Raw genomic sequence first — 22,754 nt, 5'->3', positions numbered from 1 at the left:
TCACAGACTGACCGTCTGCATATACTGTGTGACATCACTATTTTTTTCCATAACGTCACAATCATAGACTGACCTGTTACACTTCACTGCCTTCACCTTGTGATATCATCAACCAATCACAAACTGGCCTTTCGCATAGTCTGTGACCTCGCTGCCCTCACCCTGTGACCTCGCTGCCCTCACCCTGTGACCTCACTGCCCTTCCCTTACCTTGTGACTTCATTGCCCTCACCTTACCTTGCAACTTCACTGCCCTCACCCCATGACATCACTGCCCTTCCCTTACCTTGTGACTTCATTGCCCTTCCCTCACCCTGTGACCTCACTGCCCTCACCCTGTGACCTCACTGCTCTCACCCTGTGACCTAAACATTCCCACAACCATACTGGGATTTATTTACCTAAATGGACCTTTATTATCGGTCACTGTGAGGCTGCAGAGCATACAGTCTAATCGTGGCTGCCATGCACACGGTGTCTGTGGATTCTCTCTCAGATCCCGTTGTTCCCATGTTCCTGCACTCCGCTTATTACAGCAATAAATCCAGGATGCTGATATCCCGGAGGACGCGCCATCCACTTGAATTACATTTCCGTTTCCTCTCAGGACGACACGGTTTCGTACGTTTTAGAAAAACACTTTTTCAATAAAATCCATCTCTGGCTGGTAAATAATTCTCATGTAATAACACGGCGTCCCCGCTGTGGACCCATCCCCGGACCATGGCGTCACTGCTACCATTAACCCTTTCTTCACCGGCATCTGCAGCACTGTGTCACATCTGTAACCATCTGAGGCACGCCGGCATCGAAAATGTAAAAGAATCTGTGAGAACTGTCTAGCCCGGCTGGAGGCGCGGAGTCCTCCACACACTTATTAATGCCGATCACCTCTCAAGAGGGATCAGGAGCCGCGGAGGTCGGAGGGACACCATTACATTAATTACCCGCCTCTTCGATTCTGAGCGCCTCATCTCTAGATGCCTCATTGCTGTTATCTTAGTGTATTATGTTCCCTGCATGTCGCTCAGAAACGGGGCCACCATATGAGTCGAATGCTCCCGAGTCGCCATGGAAACAAAGCCCAGGTTAAAGTCTTCGATCATCTCATTTGCAATTTTCAGACCCAACTGAGGAAAAAACCCAAAGTGCCCAAACCACTTCATGCACACGAGTCACAAAACCAAGAATGGAGTCTCGTGTCCAAACTACTCCAGGGGCAGAAGACACAAAACCAAGAATGGAGCCTTGTTGCTCAAACAACGCCAGGGGCAGAAGACACAAAACTAAGAATAGAGCTTCATGCTCAAACCACACCAAGGGCTGAAGACACAAAACCAAGAATGGAGCCTCGTGCCCAAGCCATGCCAGGGACAGAAGGCACAAAACCAAGAATAGAGCTTCATGCCCAAACCACACCAAGGATATAAAACACAAAACTAAGAATGGAGCCTCATGCTCAAACCATGCCAGGGGCAGAAGACACAAAACCAAGATTGGAGCCTCATGCTCAAACCACGCCAGGGGCCGAAGTCACAAAACCAAGAATGGAGCCTCTTACCCAAACCACGCCAAAGCCAGAAGAGACAGAATCAAGAAAGGAGCCCAATGATAAAAAATCTTTCTAGGGGCATGAGTCTTAAATCCGAGAAAGGAGTCATGTGCCAAATCTATACCAGGATGCAAATCCCATAACCGAGAAAGGAGCCCAATGTTCCAATCATGCCAGGGGCAAGAATCCCAGAACCGAGAAGGGAACCCAATGTCTAAATTACAACGGGCAAAAATCCCAGAACCAGGAAAGGAGCCCAGTGCCTAAAACTCGCCAGAAGCATGAGTTGCACAACCAAGGAGGGAGCCCAGTGCCCAAACCAAGCCAGGGGCGTGAGTCCCAGAAATTATAAGGGATCCCGGTACCCTAACCATGCCAGAGGCACAAGTGCCAGAACCAATAAGGGAGCTGACTGTCCAGATAACGACAGGTGCATGAGTCGCAGAACCAAGAAGGGAGCCCGGCACCCAAACCAGACCAATAGTATGAATCCCAGAACCAAAAAAGGAGCACTGTGAGAAAAACCACGCCAAGTACACGAATCCCAGAACCGAGGAAGGGAGCCTGGCGCCCAAATCACTCCAAGGGCATGAGTCCTAGAATGGCTTATGTAATCCTCCACAGTCATTTCAAAGTCTGACCGTCACTTCCAGGGAACGCAATCAAAATTGCTGCAAGGATGGTACAGAAGACAGCATAAAATTCTAGAAACTCCTGCAACCAAATTCCCAACTTGTTTGAAGAGGCCCGACGTTCTGAAAGTAACAATGCAGCCAATAGGAAGATCACTTTCTGACAGGCGAGACAGATGCAATTTTGTTTGCACATATGACCCTATTTTATGGCATTATAGGCTTTTGAGTACCTTCTAATGTACCAGGTGGGTCGGGGGGTTGTGTCTGTAATATGGGTATGAAAAGGCGTCAAACACTCTTCTGAATGTAGCCTGTGCTATAGCCTCAAACATCAGAACATAGAAAGGGAAGGGGCCACTATCACTCCACTAACCACCAGGCATAATAGAATTTGGAGGATTTTTGGCCCCTTGCTTTTATTTTCCAAAAAATGTCAATTATTGCAACGAGAACAAGAAAAACCCCTGGCGCCAAATACCCAAGTGTTGGCGGCTCACAATGCTGGGAGCCTGGGAATTGTAGGGTACAGGTAGAAGAGAAAAACCTGATGCACCAACTACAGAAAAAGGATTTATAATAAGGTGGTAACTCGCTAAGGAGCTTTACAGCAGCAGCCGGAGGTGCAGCTGAATGCAATACAGCTTCATGGCCAGTGGCTGATAAAAAAAATAAAAATACAACTTTGAACAAGAGCAATATCAGGGTCTGCTGGTAGTTGTAGTTTGCAACACCTGGAGCACCACAGGCGGTAGTGATAGTAGTGATAAGGTTTAAACATTGTTTACAGAGCCATGTAAATGAACAGTATTTAGGGTTATGAAAGGTAAGTAGCAAACTTAGATTTATACTAAGTGTGTGGAATAATTAAAGACCTGTTACCTAATATAATATGTCGCAGAGGTTCTTGCGGTTTTATAATCTGGTTCTTACGTTTCTGCAAGACGTTTCTGTACGAATCTTACATAAGAATCACTTGCAGTACCACTTTTCACCACCACCAGAGACATAAGAATTAGTGCAACAGGGACTCCACCTCGCCTTAATCTGTTTCTGACTTTATGAATGTTTGAAATGCAAAAAAAACATTAGAAGGAAACGTCCTACAGAAATGTCAGAAAACCCATAATCATGACAAGAAGAAATACTGCAGACGTCCATGATACAGAAGGTGGGTGTCACAACCCCTGTAAGGGCATTTTTACCATTTTATGTGTATCTGTAGTTATCCGCAGCTTTTGATACTTTATTTGCAATGTGTTTCCATAATCTTGACAATGTTTCATCATGATGTAATATAATATAAGAGTTTATAAAGTTTACACTCTGCCTGGCACAATGTAGAGAAATAATGACAAGAATCAGAAACAATGGATTTGTTTTTATTCCATGGTCTCTTTTATGGAAATAGAAAAAAAAATCCCGCTTGTTCCCCTGATTTTTTTCATTATTTTTATAATTACTGGTGCAGGGTGTCTACACTATACGTTATAAATTAGACCGGAGGTCAGGCTTCCAAACATTACAACCAAGTACTTGCCACATCTGCGGAAATATCCTGTATATCTAGTGATCTCCAGCCCCTGTCTCCACCACCATTCATTCCCTGACAGGTTCGGGACTGAGTTTTACGGCAGCTGGAGAACCATAAGTTGTAGGATTTCTAGAAGATTTTACCAATTTCCAAACTTTCATCAGACCCCATTCCGTTCCCTAGATTAACTACAGCCATTAGTAGCATTAACTATGGATATCATTAGTGGTCATCTTTGTTATTTACAGTAGAGGAAAAAGATAACGATGACTCTCTAAATCAACCACCAGATAACAAGCCATGCTGCTCCCGACACAGATCTCCAGTAGGTAACTGTAACTACTAATGACAACCAAGAGCAAAGTACCAGTAAAGAACCTTCTACTTCTAATGTCCTTACTTCATCCAAACCACCAACTCAAGTAATAAGACACATGTCAGACCTTTTAAACCAACCACCGGTCCAGGTCTTGTAGTCACCTTGTTTAAAGCAACCACCAACCTGAATATTGTAGAGACCATCTCCAAAGTGACTACCAACCTTGTCAAGACCTAAAGCCACAACTAATCCAGACCTTCTAATCGCCATGTCTAAACCAACCACCACCCCAAACCTTTTAGTGACCATCTATAAACCAACCACCACAGCAGAACTTGTAATATCCATATCTAAACCAACAATCAACTCAAACTTTGTAGTGACCATCTCCAAACTGATCAACAACCTTCTCATATTTCTAAACCAACCAACCTAGTAATTTTAATGACTATGTCCAGTTGGACCAACAACCCAAACCTTGTAGTGACCATCTCCAAACATCAATCAAAACAGGCATTCTGTAAACCATCCACCAACCAAGACCTTATAGTCACCATCTCCAAACATCGAATAAAACTGGCATTTTCTAAACCATCTACCAATCCTTAGCATTTCTAAGTCAACAACCAAGGCAGATCTTGTAATGACCAGCTTTAAACAAGACTGCAATCCAAACCCATATCTAAACCATCCACCCACTCAGACCTTGTCATAAGTCTCTAAACCATCCACCAGCCCAAATATTGTAGTGACCATCTCCAAACCAATCAACAACTAACTTAAATCTTGTAATGACCATCTGTAAATCAAACACCACCTAGACCTTGAAATATGTATATCTAAATCAACAACCAACCCAGACCTTGTACTGACCATTTCCAAACTGATTGACAACCTTCTCAAGACCAAGTCTAAACCAACCTAGAACTTTTAATGACTATGTCCAGTTGAACTTCCAATCCAAGAATTGTATGGATCATCTCCAAACATCAATCAAAACAGGCCTTCCGTAAACCATTCACCAACTCAGACCTTGTAGCGACCATCTATAAGCCATCCACCAAGTCAGGCCATTTTTAAATCAACCAACTTTGACCTCGTAATGATCACCTGTAAACCAGCCTCCAATGCCAACCAACAACTGATGTAGACCTTATAATGACCATGTGTTAACCATCCGCCAACACAGATATTCTAGTAATCATCTCCAAGCCAACTAACATCTGACCTAGACCTTGTAATGACCATGTGTTAACCATCCACCAACCCAGATATTCTAGTAATCACCTCCAAGTCAACCAATAACTGACCTAGACCTTTATAATGACCATGTGTTAACCATCCACCAACCCAGCCTGTCTACTGTCCATCCCTACACCATCCCTAACCGAGGTCTTGTAATGGCCATCTCTAACCTGACCACCAGCCCAGGCCTTATTTTAACTCTTTCTAAAGAGTCTATTTATGACCACCAGAATTATTCGAACTTTCGGATACTCAGTCATGACTTTGTATCAGGAGGATATTTATCGGGTGTGGTAGATACATAAGGTAGACAGTAAGATCAGGAAATTTGTTCTGTTTGGAGTGCAGTTGTTACAGAAATTCACCAGTAATTATAAGATAGTAATGCTCCGCCATCTTTTCTCTCCCCCATATCCATTGTCTGGATTCCATCAGTCATCTCTATCCATCAGCCCATTTGTCAGCACCACAAAAATTAGGGGAGCTGGCGCCAGGCGGCCATCTCTTCTTCAGCAGAGCTGCCTCTCATTCTGCCATGACTGGGAATCCCCACTGACACATGAGGGTCTGCAAGCGTCAAACACAGGAAGTCCCTCCACCCAGCAGGAGACCTCTCTCTCTCTGAAATCTTCCTCGGACAGTCAGCCTTTCTGCAGCCCGGGAGATCTGGGTGAGGCTATCCTTGATAGTCCATGTACTAATGTGTGTGAGCGAGCAAGAGGCGCAACATGGCGTGCAGCGACCGAACACAATTACATCTATCTTATAATAAAGAGCATGCTGCTATAACCTGGGCATCTCCTGTATATAATTATATACAGTACAGACCAAAAGTTTGGACACACCTCATTCAAAGAATTTTCTTTATTTTCATGACTATGAAAATTGTAGATTCACTCTGAAGGCATCAAAACTATGAATTAACACATGTGGAATTATATAATTAACAAAAAAGTGTGAGCCAACTGAAAATATGTCTTATATTCTAGGTTCTTCAAAGTAGCCACCTTTTGCTTTGAATACTGTTTTGCACAATCTTGGCATTCCCTTGATGAGCTTCAAGAGGTAGTCACCGGAAATGGTTTTCACTTCACAGGTGTGCCCTGTCAACAGTCTTGAAGGAGTTCCCAGAGATGCTTAGCACTTGTTGGCCCTTTTGCCTTCACTCTGCGTTCCAGCTCACCCCAAACCATCTCGATTGGGTTCAGGTCTGGTGACTGTGGAGGCCAGGTCTTCTGGCGTAGCACCCTATCACTCTCCTTCGTGGTCAAATAGCCCTTACACAGCCTGGAGGTGTGTTTGGGGTCATTGTCATGTTGAAAAATGATGGTCCAACTAAACGCAAACCGGATGGAATAGCATGCCTCTGCAAGATGCTATGGTTGCCATGCTGGTTCAGTATGCCTTCAATTTTGAATAAATCCCCAACAGTGTCACCAGCAAAGCACTCCCACACCATCACACCTCCTCCTCCATGCTTCACGGTAGGAACCAGGCATGTAGAGTCCATTCGTTCACCTTTTCTGCGTCGCACAAAGACACGGTCGTTGGAACCAAAGATGCCAAATTTGGATTCATCAGACCAAAGCACAGATTTCCACTGGTCTAATGTCCATTCCTTGTGCTCTTTAGCCTAAACAAGTCTCGTCTGCTTGTTGCCTGTTCTTAGCAGTGGTTTCCTAGCAGCTATTTTACCATGAAGGCCTGCTGCACAAAGTCTCCTCTTAACAGTTGTTGTAGAGATGTGTCTGCTGATAGAACTCTGTGTGGCATTGACCTGGTCTCTAATCTGAGCTGCTGTTAACCTGCGATTTCTGAGGCTGTTGACTCGGATGAACTTATCCTCCGCAGCAGAGGTGACTCTTGGTCTTCCTTTCCTGGGGCGGTCCTCATGTGAGCCAGTTTCTTTGTAGTGCTTGATGGTTTTTGCCACTGCACTTGGGGACACTTTCAAAGTTTTTCTAATTTTTTCGGACTGACTGACCTTCATTTCTTAAAGTAATGATCGCCACTCGTTTTTCTTTACTTAGCTGCTTTTTTCTTGCCATAATACAAATTCTAACAGTCTATTCAGTAGGACTAACAGCTGTGTATCCACCAGACTTCTGCACAACACAACTGATGGTACCAACCCCATTTATAAGGCAAGAAATCACACTTATTATACCTGACAGGGCACAACTGTGAAGTGAAAACCATTTCCGGTGACTACCTCTTGAAGCTCATCAAGAGAATGCCAAGAGTGTGCAAAGCAGTAATCAGAGCAAAAGGTGGCTACTTTGAAGAACCTAGAATCTAAGACATATTTTCAGTTGTTTCACATGTGTAAATTCATAGGTTTGATGCCTTCAGAGTGAATCTACAATTTTCATAGTCATGAAAATAAAGAAAACTCTTTAAATGAGAATGTGTGTCCAAACATTTGGTCTGTACTGTATGTACAGCTGGTATAACCTGGGTATCTTCTGTATATAATGATATACAGTGGGTACGGAAAGTATTCAGACCCCTTTAAATTTTTCACTCTTTGTTTCATTGCAGCCATTTGGTAAATTCAAAAAAGTTCATTTTTTCCAAATTATTGTACACTCTGCAATCCATCTTAACTGAAAAAAACAGAAATGTAGACATTTTTGCAAATTTATTAAAAAAGAAAAACCAAAATATCACATGGTCATAAGTATTTAGACCCTTTGCCCAACATTGAGTAGAAGCACCGTTTTGAGCTAGTACAGCCATGAGTCTTGGGAATGATGCAACAAGTTTCTCACACCTGGATTTGGGTATCCTCTGCCATTCTTCCTTGCAGATCCTCTCCATTTCCGTCAGGTTGGATGGTGAAAGTTGGTGGACAGCCATTTTCAGGCATCTCCAGAGATGCTCAGTTGGCTCTGGCTGGGCCAATAAAGAATGGACACAGAGTTGTTCTGAAGCCACTCCTTTGTTATTTTAGCTGTGTGCTTAGGGTCATTGTCTTGTTGGAAGGCGAACCTTCGGCCAAGTCTGAGGTCCAGAGCACTCTGGAAGAGGTTTTTATCCAGGATATCTCTGTACTTGGCCGCATTCAGGTTTCCTTCATTTGCAACCAGTCGTCCTGTCCCTGCAGCAGAAAAACACCCCCATAGCATGATGCTGTCACCACCATTTTTCACTGTTGGGATTGTATTGGGCAGGTGATGAGCAGTGCCTGGTTTTCTCCACACATACCTCTTAGATGTATCACCAAAAAGGTCTATCTTCGTCTCATCACACCAGAGAATCTTAGTTCTCATAGTCTGGGAGTCCTTCATGTGTTTTTTTTAGCAAACTCTGAGGGCTTTCATATGTCTTGCACTGAGGAGAGGCTTCCGTCGGGCCACTCTGCCATAAAGGCCCGACTGGTGGAGGGCTGCAGTGATAGTTGACTTTGTGGAACTTTCTCCCATCTCCTTACTGTATCTGTGGAGCTCAGCCACAGTGATCTTGGGGTTCTTCTTTACCTCTCTCACTAAGGGTCTTCTCTCACGATTGCTCAGTTTGGCTGGACGGCCAGGTCTAGGAAGACTTATGCTGGTCCCAAACTTCCATTTAAGGATTATAGAGGCCACTGTGCTCTTAGGAACCTTGAGTAAAGTATAAATTATTTTGTAACCTTTGCCAGATCTGTGCCTTGCCACAATTCTGTCTCTGAGCTCCTTGGCCAGTTCCTTTGACCTCATGATTCTCATTTGGTCTGACATGCGCTGTGAGCTGTGAGGTCTTATATAGACAGGTGTTTGCCTTTACAAATCAAGTCCTATCAGTTTAATTAAACGCAGCTGGAATCCAATGAAGGAGTAGAACCATCTCATGGAGGGATCACAAGGAAATGGACAGCATGTGACTTAAATCTGAATGTCTTTTTTAATAAATTTGCAAAAGTTTCTACGTTTGTTTTTTCTGTCAAGATGGGGTGCAGAGTGTACATTAATGAGAAAAAAAATGAACTTTTTGAATTTACCAAATGGCCGCAATGAAACAGAGTGAAAAATGTAAAGGGGTCTGAATACTTTACGTACCCAATGTATGTTCAACTGCTATAACCCGCCTATCTTCTGTTTATAATTATATATGTTCAGCTGGTATAACCTGCGCATCACCTGTATATGCCATAATTATATTTGTACAGCTGGTATAACCTGTGCATCTCCTGTATATATTTATACTGAATATGTACAACTGGTATAACCTGGGCATCTCCTGCATATACCGTAATTATATTTGTATAGCTGCTATAACCTGGGCATCTCCTGTATATAATGATATATATATCGCTGCTATAACCTGGGCATCTCCTGTATATAATCATATATGTACAGCTGGTATAACCTGGGCATCTTCTGTATACAATTGTATATGTACAGTTGGTATAATCTGGGCATTTCATGTATATAATGATGTGGATGATGCAGGTATAACCTGGGCATCTTCTTTATATAATGATATGGATGATGCTTGTATAATCTGGGCTTTGCTTGCTTGTCTGCGACCAGTCATGATCAGACCAGGAATATTCTTTTGTATTTGCACATTTCCCAGTGAATAATGCAAGATGTGAATCAAAGTGTACAGGAGCTCCATGCTGAGAGGCGGCCATTCATTATTTAGTGCGGGATTGTATGAATGAGCTGAGCTCCTCGGGGGATTCATTCATAGACTTTATGAAACAAGCAGCGTAACTATCCGCCTGCAGCTGTAAAATAATAATACAGAATGTGATAATTATTCATCCATAAAACACAGACCCGCAGCATAGATACCCAAATTGTTGCTTTACTTTCCATTGTCGTCTTCTTCTCTGAGTGTGTGGAAAATGACACACAGATACAATGACTCGTTGGAACTGATCAGCTCTGCTATAGCCGAGCCACTCTGTGCCAGGATGCTGACGGACATGTTATAATTTGTCATAAGGCCCCTCACCCACCCAAAAAATTCACAGAGAAATGAGGCTTTATTGAGTGATGTAGCTAAATATACTACAGCATTGAATATGTGGGATCTGCAGGGGCGTTCACTGTGGAGGGAGGGGTCTCAGGGTCCCATCGCAAAATACATATGACCCTTCCCATGCTTGACAGCCTCGATGACCCACTATTACTACTACCTACCCAAAGGAAGCCAGGACCGCTTTACTCCCAGTGTGGATGCAAACCCAGGACCTTGTAGTCCCAACACCTCTTCTGTAGCTTATATAATGCAGATCACTGTGGGAGGTCTTGTGGAAAAAAGGACCCGCCCCTGAGGAGCAATATTGGGGCTTAATGAGGACTGGTAGTCTCACAGTGTTGAGAAATATGGCCCTGATTCATCATTGTCTTTGTGCCTTTCTTCTGGAGTAAAAATGCTTCTGTTAGTGGCTTTTATGTTTTTGCCTTGTTCACTATTTAATTTGCACCTTTTTTATTTAAATAATCACTAATAAGTCATTAAGACCAAATAATGCGAATGATGAGTTGGGGCCAAAGGCCCTCTGGTAGGGTTGTCCATATGCTGGTAAGATGGAACCTGGGCTGCCTCTTTTTTTTGGAAATGGCACAAGGCTTCCAGCAACCCCTTTAAGATCAATAGGTCATGTGATTGTCTACCAGGATATTGACACATGGAGTCATTGGCCTGCATTGTTTTCTCATAGATTGTCATCACCCGTGTTTCACCTTCGAAACTGAGGCGTCGTCAGTGGAGTTCCCTCAAGAGAAGATCTCTGGGATGAAGAGTCCATCTTCTCACACGACCTCTATGTGCAAGGCTGTGGTCAGGGGTCTGAAGGGCAATCATCCGGTGCAGTGGGAAATTGCATTCGACATCCAAAAGCTTTTCAGGGAACGGGAGAACAGAGACGACGATGAGAGCGACCTGTGGAACGAGACGTTTCATCATCTGTCAGCCAAGTCCATCATTCGAGACTTTGAGCAGCTGGCTGAGCGAGAAAGTGAGATCGAGCATGGTAATGACAAATGCAGAACCTCATCATAAGGCCCCAAATCTCACGTCACCCCTATTTATTGCTGTTCAAATCTTCTGACTGGTAGCCGGTGGAAACTTTTGATTTTGCAACTTCCAAAAAAACAAAAATCGTTCTCTATATGAGGCAGAAACACAGCAAAAGTAGTGTTAGTATTAGGCCATGTGCACACATTGAGTATTTGGTGAGTTTTTTACCCCAATATTTGTAAGCCAAAACCAGTAGTGGAACGGTCAGAGGAAAAGAATAATAGAAACATTTGCACCATTTCTGCATTTTTCACCCAGTCCTGGTTTTGGCTTACAAATACTGGGGTAAAAAACTCACCAAATACTGAAAATGTGCATGTGGCCTTAGCAAAATAGAGGGAGATCCCAAGCAACTGACCGCCTTACAATATGTACTGATAGACCCAAACGGATCAGCCATATTAACTAATCAAAGCTGGTGCTCCATGGGTGCCAGTGATGGCTGAAGCTCCAAGGGTGGAGCAACGGTGTTGCTGAAGGCTGGGGTACCAGAGGTGGAGCACTGGTGTCAGTAATGGACAGTGTTCCAGAGATGGAGCAGTGTTGTCAGTGAAAACTAAGGAACCAGAAGTGGAACAGTGGTGTCGGTGATGGCTGGGGCTCCAGAGGTGGAGCAGTAGCGATGCTTATGGCCGAGGTTCCAGAGGTGGAGCAATGGTGTCAGTGCTGGCCCCAGTCTCCGGAAGTGGAGCAGTAGTGTGGATGATGGCTGAAGCTGAAGAGGTGAATCATTGGTGTCAATGATGGTCGAGGCTCTAGAGGTGAAGCAAGTGTGTCTGTGATGGCCCCAGTCTCCAAAAGTGGAGCAGTGGCGATGGTGATGGCCGAGGCTCCAGAGGTGGAGCAGGGTTGTTAATGATGGTCGAGGCTCTAGAAGTGAAGCAGTGATGGCTGAGGCTCTAGAGGTGAAGCAGTGGTGTCAATGAAGACTGGGGCACCAGAGATGGGGCAGTGGTGTCAGAGAAGACTAAGGAACCAAAAGTGGAGCAGTAATATCAGTGATGACCGGGACTCCAGAGGTGGAGCAGTGGTGTCTGTGATGGCCCCGGTCTCCAGAAATGGAACAGTGGTGTGGATGATGGCCGAGGCTTTGGAGGTGGATCATTGGTGTCAATGATGGTCGACGCTCTAGAGGTGAAGCAAGTGTGTCAGTGATGGCCACGGTCTCCAGAAGTGGAGTGATGGTGATGGCCGAGGCTCCAGAGGTGGAGCAGTGGTGTCAATGATAGCCCTGGTGTGACAGATCGCACAGGGGAAGGGGGTGTCAACTTTGCTCTCCTCGGGGGGAGGGGAGAGAAGGACCCAGCAGGAATTGACTCTCTGGTGCCACCACTTGCCCCAGTTCATTGATGGAAAATAGTCCCCGGAAGGGCTTCCTTTATAGGTACGAATTATTTATTGAGGCACTCCCAGTGAGGGGGGGATATATATCACCAGTCCAGGCTGGGGATAGATATATATATATAAAGCTCAAATGTGTGTATGTATGTGTGTATGTCCGGGATTGGCATCCGCACCATCGCAGCTACAGCCACAAAATTTGGCACAGTCACACGTCTGGACCCCGAGAGCGTCGTAGGCTATGTTGTGAGGTGATATTTTAACCCCACGCGTTCCAATTCACCAAACAATTTTGCCCCTATCTACATAATTGGGGAAAAAGTGTGTGTATCAAGCCCCGCCCCTCATTATGATGTCATAATGGTTGCCATGGCGACGCTGATGTCATAGGTTGCAAGCCCCGCCACTCATTATGTTGTCATAATGGTTGACTATGGGATGGAGGATGTGTGATGGGTATATGGGCACTGGACTATGGGATGGAGGATATGTATGATGGGTATATGGGCACGGGACTATGTGATGGAGGATGTGTGATGGGTATATGAGCACTGGACTATGGGATGGAGGATATGTATGATGGGTATATGGGCACGGGACTATGGGATGGCGGATATGTATGATGGGTATATGGGCACTCGACTATGGGATGGAGGATATGGGTATATGGGTATGGGACTATGAGCTGAAGGATGTGTGATGGGCATATGGGCACTCGACTATGAGATGGAGGATATGTATGATGGGTATATGGGCATGGGACTATGGGATGGAGAATATGTATGATGGGTATATGGGCATGGGACTATGGGATGGAGGATGTGTGATGGGTATATGGGCACTCGACCATGTGATGGAGGATATGTATGATGGGTATATGGGCACGGGCCTATGGGATCGTGGATATGTATGATGGGTATATGTGCACGGGACTATGGGATGGAGAATAATTATAATTTGCTATAACTAACCACAGTTACTATGCCCGGGCAGCGCCGGGCTCTTCAGCTAGTGTGTGTTTGTGTGTGTGTGTGTGTGTGTGTGTGTGTGTATATATATATATATATATATATATATATATATATATATATATATATATAAATTACAGACCAAAAGTTTGGACACACCTTCTCATTCAAAGATTTTTCTTTATTTTCATGACTATGAAAATTGTAGATTCACTCTGAAGGCATCAAAACTATGAATTAACACATGTGGAATTATATAATTAACAAAAAAGTGTGAAACAACTGAAAATATGTCTTATATTCTAGGTTCCTCAAAGTAGCCATCTTTTGCTTTGATTACTGCTTTGCACACTCTTGGCATTCTCTTGATGAGCTTCAAGAGGTAGTCACCGGAAATGGTTTTCACTTCACAGGTGTGCCCTGTCAGGTTTAATAAGTGGGATTTCTTGCCTTTTAAATGGGGTTGGGACCATCTGTTGTGTTGTACAGAAGTCTGGTGGATACACAGCTGATAGTCCTAATGAATAGACTGTTGGAATTTGTATTATGGCAAGAAAAAGCAGCTAAGTAAAGAAAAACGAGTGGCCATCATTACTTTAAGAAATGAAGGTCAGTCAGTCCGAAAAACTGGGAAAACTTTGAAAGTGTCCCCAAGTGCAGTGGCAGAAACCATCAAGCGCTACAAAGAAACTGGCTCACTTGAGGACTGCCCCAGGAAAGGAAGACCAGGAGTCACCTCTGCTGCGGAGGATAAGTTCATCCGAGTCACCAGCCTCAGAAATCGCAGGTTAACAGCAGCTCAGATTAGAGACCAGGTCAATGCCACACAGAGTTCTATCAGCAGACACATCTCTACAGCAACTGTTAAGAGGAGACTTTGTGCAGCAGGCCTTCATGGTAAAATAGCTGCTAGGAAACCACTGCTATGGACAGGCAACAAGCAGAAGAGACTTGTTTAGGCTAAAGAGCACAAGGAATGGACATTAGACCAGTGGAAATCTGTGCTTTTTTCTGATGAATCCAAATTTGGCATCTTTGGTTCCAACGACCGTGTCTTTGTGCGACGCAGAAAAGGTGAACGGATGGACTCTACATGCATGGTTCCCACCATGAAGCATGGAGGAGGAGGTGTGATGGTGTGGGAGTGCTTTGCTGGTGATACTGTTGGGGAATTATTCAAAATTGCAGGCATACTGAACCAGCATGGCTACCACAGCATCTTGCAGCTGCATGCTATTCCATCCGGTTTGCGTTTAGTTGGACCATCATTTATTTTTCAACAGGACAATGACCCCAAACACACCTCCAGGCTGTGTAAGGGCTATTTGACCACGAAGAAGAGTGATAGGGTGCTACGCCAGAAGACCTGGCCTCCACAGTCACCAGACCTGAACCCAATCGAGATGGTTTGGGGTGAGCTGGAACGCAGAGTGAAGGCAAAAGGGCCAACAAGTGCTAAGCATCTCTGGGAACTCCTTCAAGACTGTTGGAAGACCATTTCCGGTGACTACCTCTTGAAGCTCATCAAGGGAATGCCAAGAGTGTGCAAAGCAGTATTCAAAGCAAAAGGTGGCTACTTTGAAGAACCTAGAATATAAGACATATTTTCAGTTGTTTCACACTTTTTTGTTAATTATATAATGCCACATGTGTAAATTCAGTTTTGATGCCTTCAGAGTGAATCTACAATTTTCATAGTAATGAAAATAAAGAAAACTCTTTGAATGAGGTGTGTCCAAACTTTTGGTCTGTACTGTGTAATATATATTATACTTCCCGACCGTCACTGCCAGAGTTCCTCACTAAAACAGTACGGTTGTCAGGAACACAGCACTGCACTTGCTCACTGAGCCAGTGCGCGTGTCCTGAGTAGAACAAACTATGCTCAAAGATACCTGTGGAGCGGGGTAACAGCGGTAGAGATGCGTGCTTCAGGCAAACAGGACCTGAAGCACTTGACTGACAAGGGGCGGAGCCAGCTGCAGGTCTCCTAAAGAGAGCTGGAGCCGAGGGAGATGCCGACCAGAAATAAAGATCCTACCAGCAGGTATAGCACAAACAGAAGTGCCGATGAGCGCTAGACAGGAGGGATGTCAGGGACAGGCTAAGGGTCACCCGTACGGACAGCAGAAGTACCAGGGGCATAGACAGGAGAATCACCAGAGACTTAGCACACAGTACCAAATCAGCAGGCAAGCGCACAATGGGGACAGGCCGGGTCAGAAACCAATATATCAAACACAGAAGCATGCACACTGCACAAGGCACAAAGGCACAGGGGACACTTAAAATAAGCCAAGGGCAAAAGTATAGCTGACAGAGAACCCTGGTAAAGAGTGAGTATGAATACCACTCCCAGATCCAGAAAGAGGTTACATACACTTAACCCTGCGAGTGCAGGGCAAGAATTCTGTCCAAACCATGACAACAGTTTTCTGCCACCATTTCCTCGTTCGACTTAACGACCAGGGGTATTTTTGGTTTTGCATTTTCATTTTTCCCTCCCCTTCTTTCCAGAGCCATAACTTTTGTATTTTTCCGTCTATATGGCCATGTGAGGGCTTATTTTTTGCGGGACGAGTTGTACTTTTAAGTGACAGCATTGGTTTTACCATGTCATGTACTCGAAAACGGGAAAAAAATTCCAAGTGCGGTGAAATTGCCAAAAAAGTCCAATCCCACACTTGTTTTTTGCTTGGATTTTTTGCTAGGTTCACTAGATGCTAAATCTGACCTGCCATTATGATTCTCCAGGTCATTACGAGTTCATAGACACCAAACATGTCTATGTCCTCTTTTATCTAAGTGGTGAAAAAAAATTCCAAAGTTTGCTAAAAAAAAAAAAAGACGTGCGCAATTTTCCGAGACCCGTAGCGTCTCCATTTTTCATGATCTGGGGTCAGGTGAGGGCTTATTTTTTCTGTGCCGAGCTGACGGTTTTAATGATGCCACTTTTGTGCAGATAGGTTCTTTTGATCGCCCGTTATTGCATTTTAATGCAATGTCTTTGCGACCAAAAAAACGTAATTCTGGCGTTTTGAATTATTTTCTCGCTACACCGTTTAGCGATCGGGTTAATGCTTTTTTTTTTTATTGATCGGGCGGTTCTGAACGCGGCGATACCTAATATGTGTATTTGGGATTTTTTTTTACTGTTTTATTTTGATTGGGGCGAAAGGGGGGTGATTTGAACTTTTAGGTTCTTTTTAATTTTTTTTATTTTTTTTAAACTTTTTGCATGCTTCAATAGCCTCCATAGAAGGCTAGAAGCTTGCGCAACCCGATCGGCTCTAATACATATGAGCGATGAGCAGATCGCCCATATGTAGCAGATTTACTGCTGTGCTTTCAGTGCCGACCACCGGGTGGCGCTGAAAGCCATATGCCTGGAACAACCATAGAGGTCTCATAGAGACCTCTGGTTGTCCAGGCAACACGACGCCGACCCCCGATCATGTGACGGGGGTCGGCGATGACGTCATTGCCGGCCCGGCGGCCGGAAATGCTATTTAAATGCCCGCTGTCAGTTTTGACAGCGGGATTTAACTAGTTAATAGGCGTGGGCGGACGGCGATTCCGCTCGCACCTATTGCGGGCACATGTCAGCTGTTCATAACAGCTGACATGTCCCGGCTTTGAAGCGGGCTCAGCGCCGGAGCCCTCATCAAAGCAGGGGAGATGTCTGATGACGGACTGTGTCCGTCATTGGACATTAAGGGGTTAAGCCTGACAACAGGCTTCTATCAGGTCAGAAACCAACCCGGGTAGCGTATAATTGACCAACGGAGCGCGTGGACGTGGGGATTCGTGTATCGGGATAAAAGAGCAGCCCAAGATTACAGTTTACAGTCAGGAGTGCAGTACAAGGGTAGGGTATAGATAGGTTGCAATTACCATGTTATGTACAGTAGCATGTGACCACAGGGAGGCACTGATGGATCACAGGTCCAAATTTAAGTTGCGTGGTTCCCTTGGCTGCTGCAGATAACGGGTCCTCCTGCCAGTGGAAAACTACTTCCAAAATAGGGGGCTGCCTTATATCTCCTAGGCTGTTCCCTCCCACACTCTGCTGCCACGGTTGGGCTGCCTCCCTCCTCCCATGTTTGAAAATATGATTTTCTGTCCAGAACCATGGATGGCCCATAACTTTTCTCCCGAAGCTCTGAATGGGTTGGTGGTGCTGCAACTGGGTTCCGCTAGATTTTATCTGCGCATAGAGACTGTAATTCCTGTTAGCTATACTCTATAAATGCCCATTCGGATAATATGCTCAGCTAGTCTCAGAGCTATTGCATTCTATTATTATAGGTCATTTTCCAGATTCAATACCTCAAAGCCTGCTGTGACTTATAGGGCCACGCTGTCTCCATGTGCTTGAATCAGTTTGCCTGTAGCTACAGGAGAGTTCACACCCTCGTGCTAATTGGTGGCCACCGAGCTTCAAAGGGTTTGTTCCTGGTTTTTAATTAAATATAAACATTGCATGGTCTTTTTATGGCCTTGGGGAATGCATGCCAAGGGATGGGGGCTCAGTGGTCTGAAGCAAGTATTTTTGTTCCAAACTTATCTTGATGGGGGATTCCATCAGAAATCAAAATGATATCATTTTCCCATATCTCACACCTGGTCACCAGAGATAGCGCAGTAGTGTCGGTGATGGCTCTGGTCTCCAGAGGTGGAACAGTGGAGTCAGTGTTGGCCCATCTCCTGAAGAGAAGCAGTGGTGTCGTTGATGGCCTTGGTCTTCAGAGGTGGAATACTGATGGCTGAGGCTCTAGATGTGAAACAGTGATGGCCCAGTCTCCAGAGGTGGAACAGTGATGTCGTTGATGGTCGGGGCTCCAGAGGTGGAGCAGTGATGTCAATGATGGCCCAGTGTCCAGAGGTGGAGCAGTGATGTTGATGGTCGGGGCTCCGGAGATGGAGCAGTGGTTTTGTTGATGGTCTGGGCTCCAGAGATGGAGCAGTGGTGTTGTTAATAAAGGGGGCTTCAGAGATGGAGCAGTGGTGTTGCTGATGGCATGAATCTCCCGGCAGTGTCCTCTCTACAGGCCATTAATATTTCATGCAGTTACTTTGTTCTCAGATTTCAGATGTTGAGTTGAGAGCTCACAGGTCCAGCACAACAGACCGAGGTTAAAGAAGTCTAGGCCCCAATTTCCAACTATTGTGCAGTCTGCTGCTCCCTGTTATCGGCCTCCCCAGTCTGGCTGTATTCAGGATAAGTGATGTTGAGACCCCCTGGACCCCTGTGATTGTTTTGTGTCACAAATTTCCAGTCCTGAGAAACTGGAGACATTTAGGCCTGAGCCTAAAATCCCTAAACATTGTGCCCCCTAGTTGTCTAATAATCATACTAGTAATCTGACATGTTTCTTACTATTCCAGATTATATAGGAGACCCCTGAAATAAGGAGAGACCAACTGGATGAGATGTGGGGGAGCTACTGTGTCTGTCACTGTGGATCTCAATAGGGGCATGGGCGTAACCATTGGGGTGCAGAGGTGACAGTGGTGACCCCGGTCATGAAGCCTCGGGGTCCAATTTGTCCATTGGAGAATATGAGAAGATGTGGGGGAGTTGGGGGCCATAGTGGAAGTTTTGTATTGGTGCCCTAGAGCTTTAAGATACAGCACTGATTACAGGGTCACTGCAGCTGATGGTGTGGGGTTACTGTGGCTGGAGTTATGGGGTCTCTGTAGCTATCTTTATGGAGTAACTGTGGCTGTAGTTATGGGATCTCTGCGTGTAGTCATGAGGTCTCTGGCTGGAATTATGGGTTTTCTGTGGGTGTAGTTATGGGCTCACTGTGGCTGATGATGTGGGCTCACTTTGGATGTTATGACATCTCTGCAGCTGTAGTTATGGGATCTCTGTAGTGGTTTTTATGGGGTCTCCATGGGTGTAGTTATGGGGTCACTGCAGCTGTAGTTATGGGGTCTCTGTAACACTCCTTATGGGGTTTCTGTGGCTGTAGTTATAGGGTGGGATATTTAGAGGCAGATAACCCCCCCCCCCCCGGTGAGGGTCCTCGGTGTCTGGCTGTGATTATCTGACACTGGAGGAGCAGGGAAGATCTGTCTCTTCTCTCAATCGCCCGCGTTGATCCAGGCACCGCTTTATTGGTGCCCTAGAGCTTTAAGATACAGCACTGATTACAGGGTCACTGCAGCTGATGGTGTGGGGTTACTGTGGCTGGAGTTATGGGGTCTCTGTAGCTATCTTTATGGAGTAACTGTGGCTGTAGTTATGGGGTCTCGGTGTAGTCATGGGGTCCCTGTGGCTGGTGTTATGGGGTCTCTGGCTGGAATTATGGGTTCTCTGTGGGTGTGGTTATGGGCTCACTGTGGCTGATGATGTGGGCTCACTTTGGATGTTATGACATCTCTGCAGCTGTAGTTATGGGATCTCTGTAGCGGTTTTTATGGGGTCTCTGTGGGTGTAGCTATGGGGTCACTGCAGCTGTAGTTATGGGGTCTCTGTGACACTCCTTATCGGGTTTCTGTGGCTGTAGTTATAGGGTGGGATATTTAGAGGCAGAGAACCCCCCCTGGTGAGGGTCCTCGGTTTTATGGCTATGATGACCTGACACTGGAGCAGCGGGGAAGATCTGTCTCTTCTCTTGTTCTGTCCCCACGTGAGGCGAATGGAGGTGTAGTTGAGTGGGGCTGGGAGCGATTCCTTCCTTCCGTTTCCTCGATGCAGAGCAGGCAGGACCATTGTTGCTGTTTTGCTGTTCATGCGTCCGGAGAGATGATACACACCAGATATTGTGAAGTCAAGACTTGTTTATTGGAAATCTGGACATACAGCGTATGATTGGTAATGCAGTACTTCTCCAGAAATGCAGGTGTAACAACCCAGGTGGTACAGCAAGATGTGTGCAGCAAGGAATCCAGCAAGATGATTCAGCAAATTTAGCAAATTGTATGAGGTCAAAAAACTGATGCCTTCCACAGCCTGGTAAGTGTGTCTCTCCCGGGTGAAAAAGAAACTAGTAATGGCTACCGGCAGGAAGAGAAGGAGTCACTGACCTGGAAGTGGGAGGCATGTACTAGAATTAATTGGCTGCCGTCTGCTATACAGAAAAGGACAGCAGGTGTCAGCAGACCAAATGCAAAACTGATTACAAAGAAAGGTAACAAAACACAATTATATAAGCATACAATCATAACCTTAGATGGAACAGCACACTCCCCATCTGAAATTCTGTAAGGGATTTCACTATATTAATGTTTTTTGTTTAAGTAAAGTTCAATAACCTAGAAAGGAAACACAAATATGCATGCAATAATAACAACTTCAAAACGAGGTAGATGACATTCAGTTCCTGAGACAATCCAATGGTACCCATCTTCGGATCGGAGAAGTCGCACTAGGCCAAACTGTCTCTGACCCAACGGTAATCCAATGGATGAAGTAGTAGGGCAGTGTTCTGTTCGTGGTTCAGCCTACCGGAACGTCCTCAATTGGCAATATCAATACGAGCTTGTGGATTGGCCTCTGAAATGTCTTATGCTCTCCTTTCCTAAGGACCTTCAGCTCCACCTTCCGGACCATACCGTCTTGACTAGGGAAAGTCTTTGTAACGATTCCCATAGGCCAGTCGATCCTTCGGGCTTGTTGTTCTTTCATTAGTACCACGTCTCCTTTCAAGTTCGGTTTATTCTGTCACCATTTTCTTCTCCCTTAGAGAGTCACGAGATATTCCTTTCTCCACCGGTTCCAGAAGTAGTCAGCGAGGTACTGCACACGTTTCCACTGTTTCTGGTAGGTGTTTGCATGAGTAAACTCTCCGCTGACTGTTAGCGGGTTCCCGGTCTTTTGGGTGAGAAGAGTAGCTGGCGTAAGAATGGGCGGCATCTCGGGATCCATTCACACTGGGACAAGTGATCTTGATTATGGCAGAATCTTCGGCCAGAAGAGTAACCAAGGTCTCATGCGTAAGCCTTGAAGCGTTTACGTCCATAAATATAGAATTCAGGATGTTGCGTGAGATCCCGATCATCCTTTCCCAGGAACCTCCCATGTGAGAACTATGCGGAGGATTGAAGATCCAGGTGCAACCTCTTTCTGCCAGCTGATCCTGAATTGGCTTGATGTCAATATCCAGCTCTCTACATGGACCGATGACGTTGCTTCCACGGTTGGACCTCAACTGTTTCACCGGTCCTCTTATTGCTAGAAACCGCCGGAGAGCGTTGATCAGGCTGGATGTGTCCATAGACTCTATTACCTCTATGTGGACGGCACGAACGCTCATGCAGGTGAATAGTACGGCCCATCGTTTGCTGTTGGCATGGCCACCTCGAGTTCTGCGTGCACATACCATCCATGGCCCAAAGACATCTAGGCCAACGTAGGTGAAAGGCGGTTCGGCACTCAGTCTGTCAGAGGGCAGGTCGGCCATTTGCTGATGTACCTGTTTTCCTCTGGTTTTCCGACATTGCACACAGAGATTTAGTGATCCTGCTACACGTCTTTTCATACCTATGATCCAAAGCCCTGCAGACCGTAACTTGCCTTCTGTGATCTGCCTGCCTTGGTGCTCGGTTTTTTCAGGAAAGGGCCGGATCAGTAGATCAGTGACATGATGTTTACTGGGAATGATGCAAGGATGTTGCTCTGAAACCACAATCTTTGCTTGATTTAAACAACCACCGACTCTCAGCAAACCAAAGCTGTCCATTACTGGATTCAAATGGGCAATGGGGCTTTTCAAAGGGATCTGCTGTTTGTGGTGAAGGCATTACTATTCAGTACTGAATACGCTCTGCTGGACATAATGTATTATAAGGGACTCACAGTGAGAAATGTCCTCAGCAGAGAGTGGTTTATGGCAGACGTGCCAGCCGTGACAGTCTTTGTCTCCACGTGAGTTGTGATAAGATCTCGAAATGTGGACTAACCTTGCGATAGTCTTGATGAGTCTCATCCAATTTTGAGAAGCGTTTGAAGTGCTGGCATCCGAGGCTGGAGGTTGGTTTAGTGTTCGTCGCCAAGGCACTGACCTCGGAGCGGACTTCTGGATCGCCATCCGGATCCTGGATGCTGAAGACTTCCTGGACACATTCACTTCCCTTCTATTCCAACAGAAACTTAGGACCTGAAAGCCAAGAAGAGTTAGCAAAGGACCTTATAGACATAGGT

At 45.3% G+C, this 22,754-nt stretch overlaps 1 protein-coding gene across 2 annotated transcripts in view; it reads left to right on the top strand.

Moving 5' to 3' along the window:
* The window catches only part of VWA5B1 (von Willebrand factor A domain containing 5B1), a 103,443-nt gene that overhangs the window by 60,166 nt on the left and 20,523 nt on the right, over positions 1 to 22,754 (top strand). For both annotated transcript variants that reach the window (XM_073570364.1, XM_073570363.1), the window contains exons 15-16: positions 5,718 to 5,952; positions 10,936 to 11,247. In XM_073570364.1, coding sequence (XP_073426465.1) covers positions 5,718 to 5,952; positions 10,936 to 11,247 — 547 coding nt within the window. The remainder of the gene's footprint in view (positions 1 to 5,717; positions 5,953 to 10,935; positions 11,248 to 22,754) is intronic.

This window comes from Dendrobates tinctorius, unplaced genomic scaffold, assembly GCF_039654945.1.
Source record: "Dendrobates tinctorius isolate UK_male_01 unplaced genomic scaffold, ASM3965494v1 ptg000028l, whole genome shotgun sequence".
Taxonomy (NCBI): domain Eukaryota; kingdom Metazoa; phylum Chordata; class Amphibia; order Anura; family Dendrobatidae; genus Dendrobates; species Dendrobates tinctorius.
Note: the sequence above shows the minus strand (reverse complement) of the source record. Positions and strands in the feature narration are given on the sequence as shown.